This window comes from Vipera berus, assembly GCF_964194415.1.
Source record: "Vipera berus genome assembly, chromosome: 9".
In the NCBI taxonomy this organism is placed as follows: Eukaryota; Metazoa; Chordata; class Lepidosauria; order Squamata; family Viperidae; genus Vipera; species Vipera berus.
Window position 1 is genome coordinate 21,404,158 of NC_138212.1, and position 12,181 is coordinate 21,416,338.

Consider the following 12,181-nt stretch of genomic DNA (forward strand, 5'->3'; position numbering starts at 1 on the left):
GCCGAGGTTGCCTACCCCTGCCCTAGGAGGTGCTGTAGCCACCCACTCGGGAGTTAACTTACTCCAGGTTGAAGACCCGTGGCGCTTTGAGGGTCGTTTTCACTGACAGTTCATTCCCTTCCTCCACTATTTAACTGTGGACACTCTTAAGCCCGTGTTTTTCAAACTTGGCCGCTTTAAGAGATGTGAACTTCAACTCCCAGAATTCCTCAGTCACCTATGCTGGCTCAGGAATTCTGGGAGTTGAAGTCCACGAGTCCTAAAAGAGCCGAGGTTGCCTACCCCTGCCCTAGGAGATGCTGTAGCCACCCTCTCGGGAGTTAACTTACTCCAGGTTGAAAACCCGTGGCGCTTTGAGGGTCGTCTTCACTGACAGTTCATTCCCTTCCTCCACTATTTAACTGTGGACACTCGAAGCCCGTGTTTTTCAAACTTGGCCGCTTTAAGAGATGTGAACTTCAACTCCCAGAATTCCTCAGTCAGCTATGCTGGCTCAGGAATTCTGGGAGTTGAAGTCCACGAGTCCTAAAAGAGCCGAGGTTGCCTACCCCTGCCTTAGGAGGTGCTGTAGCCACCCTCTCGGGAGTTAACTTACTCCAGGTTGAAAACCCGTGGCGCTTTGAGGGTCGTCTTCACTGACAGTTCATTCCCTTCCTCCACTATTTAACTGTGGACACTAAGCCCGTGTTTTTCAAACTTGGCCGCTTTAAGAGATGTGAACTTCAACTCCCAGAATTCCTCAGTCAGCTATGCTGGCTCAGGAATTCTGGGAGTTGAAGTCCACGAGTCCTAAAAGAGCCGAGGTTGCCCACTCCTGCCCTAGGAGGTGCTGTAGCCACCCTCTCGGGAGTTAACTTACTCCAGGTTGAAAACCCGTGGCGCTTTGAGGGTCGTCTTCACTGACAGTTCATTCCCTTCCTCCACTATTTAACTGTGGACACTCTAAGCCCGTGTTTTTCAAACTTGGCCGCTTTTAAGAGATGTGAACTTCAACTCCCAGAATTCTCCAGCCAATTCGTAGGTGGGGAATTCTGGGACTTGAAGTACACAGCTCTTCAAAGTGGCCAAGTTTGAAAAACACTGCTCTAAATGCTGCTGAATCGTGTGGATTCTTTTACGCTGCTTTGGGATGGGGGCGGGGTGTGCTCCTGACTTTGCAAACTGGATATGAGAGTATTTTGGAATGAATGACTATAAATATTTTTGGTCTGTTTTTCACCCCATTTCCCCCCACCACCCAAGATAATAGCATAAGATTTCTTCCCCCGTTCAGATTTTATATAAAGCAAGTGGCCCCGGATATGAAGTTTTTAAAAACCAAATTTGAAAAAATATTCCTGAAGTGATAAAATATTCTAAAATTGAAATGGGATTCCTCAAAAAAGGTGCGCATATTTAGTCATGCTGCATCATTAAGGTGTGTATGTACCTGTGTGAAGCAACTTTAGGATTGTTATAAGTAGAACTCATTGCAGCGTCCCACAATTTGATACCCTTAGCATATATTAGTCCAGGGCTTTTCAACCTTTTCACCCACTGTACCACTTTTAGGATATGGCAACATCTGAGTACCACCAGTCGCCTAGCAAGGTGTCAAAAACTTGATGACCAAAAAAAAATAACCCAGAAGGAAAAAAGTGATAAAGTACAGGTAGTCCTTGACGTACAACCATTCACTTAGTGACTGTTCAAAGTTACAATGGCACTGAAAAAAGTGCCTTATGACTTATGACCATTTTTCACACTTATGACTGTTGCAGCATCCCCAGGTTCTTGTGATTTACATTCAGATGCTTGGCAACTGATTCATATTTATGACGGTCATAGTGTCCCAGGGTCACGTGAAGTGACCAAAACCTGCTGCAACCACCCAGCAGAGGGGGGTGGGGGTGGGGAATAAAAACCAAACAGCCCCCCACTGCCAATTCTCAACAGAAATGCTCACAACAATGAAAACCTAGGGCAGGAGGAAGAGTGTGGCTGGGCAGGCAGGTGTCTTGCTCAGCTGTGGCTTGGGGGTGGAAAGGGGGTAGCTTCAACCCCCCCTCCCCCCCAAATGCTGCCCTCTCACAAAAGCAGGATGAAAACTCCAAAAAGAAAAAACTTGGCTTTCTTTCATTGTAATTCAGAAGAGAGGATTGGGGGAGGGGTTTTTGTTTGTTTCAAAGGAAGAGAAAAGGGATTTGGGTCTGGGGGGGTGCAGCAGGCAAACGGTGATGGCCCACGACTGCTGGTGTTGGGGGGGCGTCTTTTTAAAAGAGCAAAATGAGGCAAAAAATAAAAATTCCCCCACTCCACCCCCAAGAGCTGGATGCAGATGTGATCTTTTTTTTTTCTTGTTCAGAAGAGACACACTTCTGTTTCAACCATTTTTCCTGGTCGTTTTTTGGAGTTTTCATCCTGCTTTCGTTTGGGGGTGTGTGTGAAGCTGCCCGCTTTCCCCCCCCCAAGCCACCAGCTGAGCAAGACACCCGCCTTCCTGTGCTCTTCCTCCTGTCCGAGGTTTTCATTGTCATTGGCAGCGGAGGTGGGGTGGGCGGTGTTTGGTTTTTATCCCCCCCTCCCCCGTCTGCTGGGTGGTTGTAGCAGGTTTTGGTCATTTTATGTGACCCTGGGACACTGACCATCATAAATATGAATCAGTTGCCAAGCATCTGAATGTAAATCAAAAGACCCTGGGGATGCTGCAACATTCCAGCTGATCGGCGCTTCTGGGCTCAGCAGAAGCACCAAGATCAGTGCCGAGCTCCAGCTGGAGCCTGGCACTGATCCTGGCACTTTTGCTGAGCCCTAACAGCCCCGAAGAAGCGTCAATCAGCTGGAAAGCAGCACTGATCCTGGCGCTTCTGCTGAACCCTGACAGCCCTGCAGCTCCAGCCATCTCTCATGCTTCTGCGGTGCTGCTGCCAGTTCAGCTCATTCCCCTCTCCCACTACCACTTTTCTAGGATGCACGCGTACCACCTGCTAGGTGCCAATGTACCACAGGTGGTACACGTACCACCGGTTGAAAAGCCCTGTATTAGACACTAGTTCCCATGTTTCCTAGCCAGCCATTGAAGCAGGAGAGTGCCAGGTTAAGGAAGAGGGTTACAGAAATGGCAAACAGATATATGAAACATGCTATTATAATGAATAAAAGACTGAAGTGAGCTTCAGGAAATCGCTAGTTTTAACTTTGAGCCTGATGTATCTGCAGTTTAGGAAGAAATTTATGATGCTCCATCATTCTTGTACAGTTTACTAAGATGTTTATGTAATGTGTAGATTTGATATTTGTGCACCAACTCCTCATGAGATATTTTTTTTTGAAATGGTAAACCTATACAGAGCTTTCCGGATATTTTAGGAATTGCTATAACAATGCAGGCCTAACAAAATTTTCATTTCCAGTACATAGAATCAAAGAAATCATTTGAGGAGTGGTGCTGCCCCTCTGATTGCCAGGGGTTATGGCAGGGGGAAGAAGGGGACCAAACCGGACATCCTACTGCCGCAATCCTCTCTGTGAAGCTGGAGCTCCTGGTGGTGCCAGCCACTCCACAACCTCTTCAGTCACTAGTGTGCGTTCACGTACCAGGTACAGCTGAGCTACAGAGAATTCTATGAAATCCAGAGCCACATGAACCAGCCAAACAGGGCCCAGTAAGAAGTCCATTTAAACCCTTCCCTTTGTTGGGAAATAAGAGTATGGAGCAAGACCTTGACAGTCTGTGGATGTGATCCACAATGATTGTAAATCCTGCCTAATTTACATAATACCTGACTAAGAATTATTACACTCTCAGTACTATATTTTAAAAGAGGTCTTCCCAAGGTGATTTGCAATAAAACAATTCTCACTTTAAGGCTACAAGAAGGGTGGGGGGGGGCAAAGTTCTTGTTGAAAGAAATGTAAAACCAACAAAAAGTGTTTTTCTCTGGTATCCACATCCTGATCAGTTGTGATGAGTGGAAAACTGGTCGATTGTATAGCCAAGAAAGTTTAGGGCAGGTAGTTGGTTCTAGATCCTTCAGGCCTTTAAAGCAATCGCTCTTCAATTTGATTTGGAAATTACTGATGGCCAGGTGTTGATGCAAAGTATTCTTGTGGCCAAGGTTTGCTCTGGTGGAAGTATCTAGATCATTTTAAAAATCTGTCTGTGCTTAGAAAGCTGGGGCTATTCTGTTGTGGTTAGTTCTCTTGGTTTTAATTGTTCTGTGTAATCTGCCTTGAGATATGCAGCAGGCACGATATAAGTGATGTAAGGTGAATACCTTTATTGTTGCTTTTCATGGCAAATAGTAAAGAGAGGATGATAGTTCTAAACCAGGGGTGTCAAACTCAATTTTATTGAGGGCCGCATCAGCATTGCGGTTGCCCTCAAGGGGCCGGGTGAATATGGCCTACTGGGTGGGCGTGGCCAGCTCTACATCCTTCGCATCAAGGGTGCCTATGGGGGCCTGGGCAGGAGTGGGACAGGTCTGAGGGTCTCTGGCAGAAGGAGGGTCTCTGGGGCAGGGCCAAGGCAGTGGGGGGCGTTCCCTCACTGTTTCCAGGATGGTTTCGCGGGCCGCATGAAACCACTTCGCGGGCCAGATCCGGGCCTTGTGTTTGACATGTCTGTTCTAAACAGTCTTTGGAGGGCATTGTAACGGCATGAACAAAGAATAAACAGATTGGGCATGGGAATGCTAATAAAGTAGGAGAAGGAGCAGTGTGCAAAAACAGATTTGAACAAATAAAGGTAGTCTTTGACTTACAACAGTTCATTTATTGACCATGGCACTGAAAAAAGTGACTTACGACCATTTAAAAATCATTGTAGCATCCCCATATTTGTAGCTAGCTCATATTTATGATGGTTGCAGTGTCTCAGGGTCATGCGATCCCCTTTTGCCATCTTCTAACAAGCAAGGTCAATGAGGAAGCCTGGTTCACTTAACAACCATGTAATTCACTTAACTGCTGTGATTCACTTAACAACTATGCCAAGAAAGGTCGTAAAATGGGGCAAAACTTAACATATGTCTCACTTAGCATCAGAAATTTTGGCCTCAATTGTGGTTATAAGTCAAAGACTACCTGTAAGGCTAAATTACATTTCTGGAAGTTGAATAAGTAAAATAGATAGCTGAACCAAGACCAGAAAATTACCAAAGTTCCTGAATGCACATAAGCCTCTTTAATCACTTGCTCAGAAATATTTCAAAATGGGACATATTTCTGCAAGGTAACTAGAAAGCAACAACCACTTTATTAACTGTGTAGTCTCACTGTAAGCAGAAAATTTAATCCATGTTATCAATAATAAGAATGGCATTTAATATCATTATTGGCCAGCATTTATTTATTTATTTATTTATTTATTTATTTATTTATTTATTTATTTATTTATTTATTTATTTATTAATTATTGGGACTTATATGCCGCCCTATCTCCCGAAGGACTCAGGGCGGCTAACAACAATAAAATACAATAATACAAAAATTAAAAAGAAATTAAATTAATAGCCCCAGTAGAATAAATTAAAATTAAAATTAAGTTAAAAATTAAAAACATAATTAAAATCCCTGTCAGTCTAGGCCAGCCTGATGGAAAAGGAGTGTTTTGAGGCCGCGGCAGTTTATGCAGTTTATTTGTATAATTTGTATAAAAGATTGTTTGTTACCTCACCCCCCCCCCAAGAGGGCAGAATTTGTGTGTTCTGACCTCAGCACTGTTCAAGTAGACTTAGCTTAAGCTGATCATGTGTTCACTTATCAGTTGGGTCATGGGGAATTATCCGCTTCAGAGTAAGGTCACATGAATGTCTACAAACCTCTTTTTTGAGTTGACATACTCTGTTTTCCTCTTGCAGGAGCGGTTCAGGCACAGGTCTTTCCAGCCCTCCTTTGGCAACCCAAACAGTGGTTCCTCTCCAGCATTGCAAGATCCCAGAACTGCCCATTGAGAGGAGCATCTTGTTTGAACTCCAACTCTTCTTCTGTCATCTTATTGCTCTCTTTGTCCACTACATAAACATCTACAAAACAGTGTGGTGGTACCCACCATCTCACCCTCCCTCCCATACTTCATTGGTGAGTATTTTATATCTGATTGCCTGTTTGCGAGATCTTAGTTGCGTTTATAAAACTAGAAAAATGATTGCTGCCTTAAGATTGTGAAAGATGAAATCCAAGGGCAATCAGGTTGGAGAAAATGCTACCCAGATTTCTTCTTAAAAGACTTCAAAATTGTTCAGATACTAGAGGGAAGTGTAATTTTTATTTATTTGATTTGTACAGCTGCCCATCTCCCAACTGTGACTTTGGGTAGTGCAGAAAGATTAAACCATAACAAAAACTCAACAAAAAGCTATGCTGTCATCCCATCTTGCCTAACCTCCTGACCCAAATGCCTGGGGGAACAGTTAGGTCTTCAATATGCTGTGATGTTGCTAGGAATGGTATTAAGGATGGCTTGTAGCCCATTCCCTGAATGAAATTAGTAAAAATAAAGTTGGTGCACATCCATGATTCTTTCAAAGTCCCTCTAGAGGCAGTTTTTCATGTTTTTATGTGACAGTAAAGGGAAACTCCAAAACACAGGGCCAAAATTTGTTGCAGACTCCAGTCCATGAAGTTGTTATCAAAAGCTTGTTGTTTCCTGAGGAAGTCTATGACATCCTGTTTACAGTTTGGCCATATAATATGTGCTAATATAATAAGTCCAATGCATAGTTAGAACTGCAGAAAAAAAAAACAATTGCAACCAGCCCGCCCTCCATAAAAGACCTGTATATTGTGTGGACTGAAAGGAGGGCTGAGAAAATACCAACAAACCCCTCACATCCTGAATATAAACTGTTTCAAGGATGTCACTGTAGGGCATTGCATGCCAAAACAACTAGACACAAAGACTAGTTCATCACTTTGCTGAATATCTAATCCTCACAGTATTGTCTTGTGTCTAAGTATATTTATTTACCCAGGTTGCATAGCTGTAGTATCACCTTGGGAAGACCTCTTTTAAAATTATGTCATAAGTCAAGGGTTACCCGTATACTCACATCTTTATTTTCCTATTTTTCCTGATGTTCTCTGGGAGCTGCTCTTACTGTTCAGGAATGGAGTGGGATGGAATGACAGAACAACAGAACACTTTTGTCACTTTAAATGTACACTAATCATACATTAAAATGAAATGTCATTGCATTTAGCTCTTAAAAGGGTAACCACCTCCAATGTACGCTACATAAACATGTCAAAAGATTCTGCATATAGCCACGTACACACATACACATATGACACAGAGAAGCCATACAGTCTAGTTCGGATGTATATGTTTGTTAGATTGCTGCTTCTAGGCTTAACCATAGTCTTTGTCTTTCCTTCCCGCAGAATTTTCATCTCATTGATTTCAATGTGCTGGCAGTGACCACTATTGTTTTGGCCAGAAGATTGATAATTGCTATTGTGAAGGAAGTGAAAGAGGTAAAGTTGCCCCAATTGGGTCAGTGATGCGGGAAATCACTGCTTCCGATCATGCGTTGGCCGCTTCTTACTTGTCAGGAGCAAGTCTGCCCTCAGTAGCTTTCACTACTTCCGGGAGCTTTCCACAAAATAGCTAGCAGCGGGAAGGAAGTGTTGCCTCCATCCCATAAACAGTCAAGCACACCTGAAAAAAGTGTTCAGAAAAGAAGGTTTGACACTCTCGTGTTCCTGCTTTGCCCTCCCTCGTAAACTGCTGTCAGTGGAGAAGGGAACAGTACAGGTAGTCCTTGCTTAATGACCGGTCTCATAGCGACCATTCAAAGTTAAAACAGACCCTCCGAAAAGTACTTAAACTCAGTTCCAGAATTCCAATGGACATACATAGACCCTATGGTCACATGATCACATTTTGGATTCTTGGTAACTGGCTCACATTTACAGCTGTTTGCAGCATCTTGTTACATGATTGTAATTTTCAGCAATTTTTGCCAGTTTCCGGCATTTATTTCCGATTTCTGGCAAAAAAGAAGAATCTCATTGGATAAAATGGATTCGTTTTATGATTATGGCATTCACTTAACAACCACTACAAAAATGTTATAAAATTGGATGCAGACAAATAGCGATCTGCTTAATGACTGCCATGAGTTATGACCATCATTCCAGGTTCATTTACAGTCGTAAGTTGAGGACTACCTACAGATATTCAGTGGATGATCTCCCTTGAGAATATTTTTGGCCACAGTTGGGTAACGGTGAACCTGGATTTAGCTCCTGAAAAACCTCAGAGTTGCACTGTCGGGAGCCACTTTCACTGGTGCAATCTTGTGCTCAGAAATACTGAACTGAGGGTAAGAAGGCAAAATGTGCCCATTGCTGGCCTTCACCACCCACCCCCATCAAGGGAAATGGACCAAGATCCTGCTGCCAGCTCCAGTCTGGAAGCCGCCTCAAGAGAGTGAAAAGATTGCACATTCCAATGGAGACAAACACACCCTATCTAATTTCTCTCCAGGGAGGATGGTGTTCCAGACCCCCACCACCCCCACCCCCCGACAGCCAGGAATTTGCCTTATATATTTCAATCCTAATCCTAAACATGTTCATTCCAATTATACTTATTTCCATTATAAATTGACTGGGCATAGACGTAGGAATTATAGTCCCTCAAAAATCAAATCAGCACCTAGAATTCTGGAACATTGTTCATTTTCCTCCTAAGCAGAAGTAATCACATGCTTGTTTTCTTTTTCTTTTGTGTTTTGTTGTTATTGTTTCTTTAGGCTTCTCATTCAGGCAAAGTGTCCTTGCCACGCTCCATCTTCCTGGTCACCATGCGCTTTGTTGTCCTAACTGGCGCGGGCTGGAGCCTCTGCCAGTCTATTATCCACCTCTTCAGGTCATACTCGCTCCTCAACCTCTTGTTCCTATGTTATCCGTAAGTACCAAAAAAGAGGGTTTGTTTGTTTATATCCTGCCTTGATTACTTTTATGAATAACTCAAGGTGGTGAGAACACACACAATACTCCTTCCTCTTTCTATGTGAGGTGAGTTAGGCTGAGAGAGAGAGAGAGAGAGAGAGAGAGAGAGAGAGAGAGAGAGAGAGAGAGAGAGAGAGAGAGAGTGATTGGCCCAAACTCACCCAGCCGGCTATCATGCCTAAGGCAGGATTAGAACTCAGTCTCATGGTAACTGGTTGAAAGTCACCCAATTGGCTTTCATGCCTAAGGCAGGATTAGAGAACTCGGAGCTTCCTGATTTCTAGTCTGGTGCCTTCACCACTAAACCAAACTGGCTCTCAGTTCCCATCTTTCTGTTTCTTTCTGATTTCTGAAATAGTCCCAAAATGAAACAATCTCATGCTTAAAAATCAAGAATCCAATAGCACTTTTTCCAACTAACAAATGTTATTAAAAGGTATAAGCTTTTGTGTGCTCATGAAAGCTAATGCTTATCGAAGTGGTATTATTATCATCCCACCTTCATTTTTGGCCAGCTGTAGGTGACATACAATAGCTAGGTGTAGGTGGCGGTTGAATTCCACCCAGAAGCACACTGGGAACCAATCTGTTCATGGTGCAGAGGTGTAATGGGGATTTACCAAAACACATCTGTAACTTTCTGTGCTGATATATTCTGGGCTGGTTGAAGCTTCCAGATGATCTTCAAAGGCAGTCCCATGTGGAGCACATTGTAGTACTCCACCTGGGACAGGGCTGATGCATGAGTGATTGAACTGGTCCTGGAGAGGATTCTACCAGAGAACAAAATGGAATAGTACCAAAAGCCCCCAGATTGAAAAACCGATTCTGCTTGGTGTAGTGCGACCCAATCCAGAACCAAACACTGGAATGCCCTGCATCCAGGAAGCATTAAGACTCAACAGCTACTAGTTGTTGCCACTGTTGAGTTGCAACCTGTTTTCCCCATTCAGACTCCCACAGCCCATGGCATCACTTGGCCAGCCTGGAGCATAAATGCAAATCTGGATATCACCAGCATACTGATAGGAATAGCACTTAGACTTATACACACATATTCAACATGTGGTCCTCAATGGAACTGCATCTACATGGAGGGAAGTGTGCAGTGGGTTGCCCCAGGGCTCTGTTCTGGGCCCAGGGCTCTTCAACATCTTCATCAATGATTTGGATGAGGGGATAGATGGAGAATCATCAAATCTGCAGACAGCACCAAGCTGGCGGGAATAGCCAACACTCCAGAAGATAGGCTTAAGATACAGAAGAACCATGACAGACCTGAACATTGGGCGTTATCTAACAAAATGAAATTCAATAGTGAAAAAAAGATCTACATTTAGGCAAGAAAAACCAAATGCACAGGTACAGTATAGGAGGTACCTTACTCAATAGTAGTTACTGTGAGAGAGATCTCGGAGTCCTAGTGGACAGTCACTTAGATATGAGCCAGCCGTGTGCTGCAGCTGCCAAAAAAGCCAACACAGTGCTAGGCTGCATTAACAGGGATAGAATCAAGATCATGTGAAGTGTTAATACCACTTTACAACGCCTTGGTAAGGCGACACTTGGAATACTGCATCCAGTTTTGGTCACCACGATGTAAAAAAGATGTTGAGACTCTGGAAAGAGTACAGGGAAGAGCAACAAAGATGATCAGGAGATGAGGCTAAAACATAGAAGGAACGTTGCTGGAATTGGGAATGTCTAGTTTAATGAAGAGAAGGACTAGGGTTGACATGATAGCAGTGTTCCAATATCTCAGGGGCTGCCACAAAGAAGAGGCAGTCAAGCTCTTCTCCAAAGCACCTGAAAGCAGGACAAGAAGCAACGGACGGAAACTAATCAAAGAGAGAACCAACCTAGAACTAAGGAGAAACTTCCTGACAGTTAGAACAATTAATCAGTGGAAGAGCTTGCCTCCAGAAGTTGTGAATGCTCCAACACTGGAAGTTTTTAAGAAATGGTAGGGTTTCCTGCCTGAGCAGGGGGTTGGACTAGAAGACTTCCAAGGTCCCTTCCAACTCTATTATTATTATTATTATTATACTGCTTCACAGTGCTTTACAGCCCTCTCTAAGTTACAGAGTCAGCATATTGTCCCCAACAATCTGGGTCCTCATTTTACCAACCTCGTAAGTATGGAAGGCTGAGACAGCCTTGAGCTGATGAGAATCAAGCTGCTGGCAGTCAGCAGAATTAGCCTGCAATGCTGCATTCTGACCATGGTGGTTCACCGTGTGCCGTCATAACACATTACCTACCTAATGTTCACTTCTTCTATTTCCCCCACAACAACAATCCTGTGAGGTGGATTGGACCAAAGAAGTGTGATTTACCCAGCCATCCAGCTGGCTTTCAGGCCTAGAGGGCTAGAACTCATGGTCTCCTGGTTTCTGGTTCAGCACCTTAACTGCTATGGCAGACTGGAGATACGGTGACTAGAATGCTATGCCTAGTAGAGTATTAGGCATAGCATTCTAATCACCTCCCCTCCAATTTGGTATGCTCATAGCATTGGCTTTCTTTCCTACGTTAAAGCTCTTTAGAAAGTAAACTGGAATCTCCTTTTCCAGAGCAGCTGCCAGCCTGTTAACACAAAATCTTTTCATGCGTGTATGAAATTAGGAAGTTTGTAATTTTTTTATTTGCTGCTTTAATGCCCACATGCGCAGTCTTTTGAGTTCTTGGAGCTCCTTACAACCCCTGACAGAGAATGGGAGAGAATTATCAATAAGGCATTGTCAGAATATTCCACTGTCCCACTGACTATTTGTAATTTTAGGGTATTGATAAACAAATACAGAGGGGCCCTACATCTTTCATCCTCCACAGAACTGTTCATTTACCGGTATTCATAACTTTTTCAGATGCTTTAATCCTTTTTAGTAGGATAACAATACCTTATTTGTTCCTTGCCTGCTAAATTTGCTATTTTCAGTGAGGAAAATTGGAAAAAAAGATAGAAGACAACCTTTATTGTCACTTTTGTTTGTGAACACACTAGCACACAAATTCTTATTATACCGTATAATCCAATTGTAATGTTTCTCTTTGTTCACCCTTGTTCAAATCTTGTTGATACTCTTGTATATCTCTAAAATATATCGAGTCAGGACCTAGCTTTAACAAAATGTGTTCTTTTGCAGGTGGTCCTCACTTAACACAGACTTGTTCAGCAACTATGCAAGCTTGCCGTGGCGCTGAACAAGTGTTCTTATGGCTGGTTCTCAGTGCCCAGCTCGCT

General features: G+C 43.3%; 1 protein-coding gene across 8 annotated transcripts in view; it reads left to right on the forward strand.

Annotated features, from left to right (window-relative positions):
* TMEM39B (transmembrane protein 39B) overlaps positions 1–12,181 on the forward strand; it is a 43,733-nt gene that overhangs the window by 5,230 nt on the left and 26,322 nt on the right. For 6 of the 8 annotated variants that reach the window (XR_014027314.1, XR_014027315.1, XM_081334494.1 and 3 more), the window contains exons 2-5: positions 3,393–3,579; positions 5,841–6,060; positions 7,363–7,455; positions 8,739–8,893. Coding sequence is in view for 6 of the 8 variants with exons in the window: in XM_081334494.1 (XP_081190620.1) it covers positions 3,452–3,579; positions 5,841–6,060; positions 7,363–7,455; positions 8,739–8,893 (596 nt within the window). In the remaining 2 variants the exon portion in view is untranslated. The other 2 variants (XM_081334492.1, XM_081334493.1) reach the window with 2 other exon arrangements.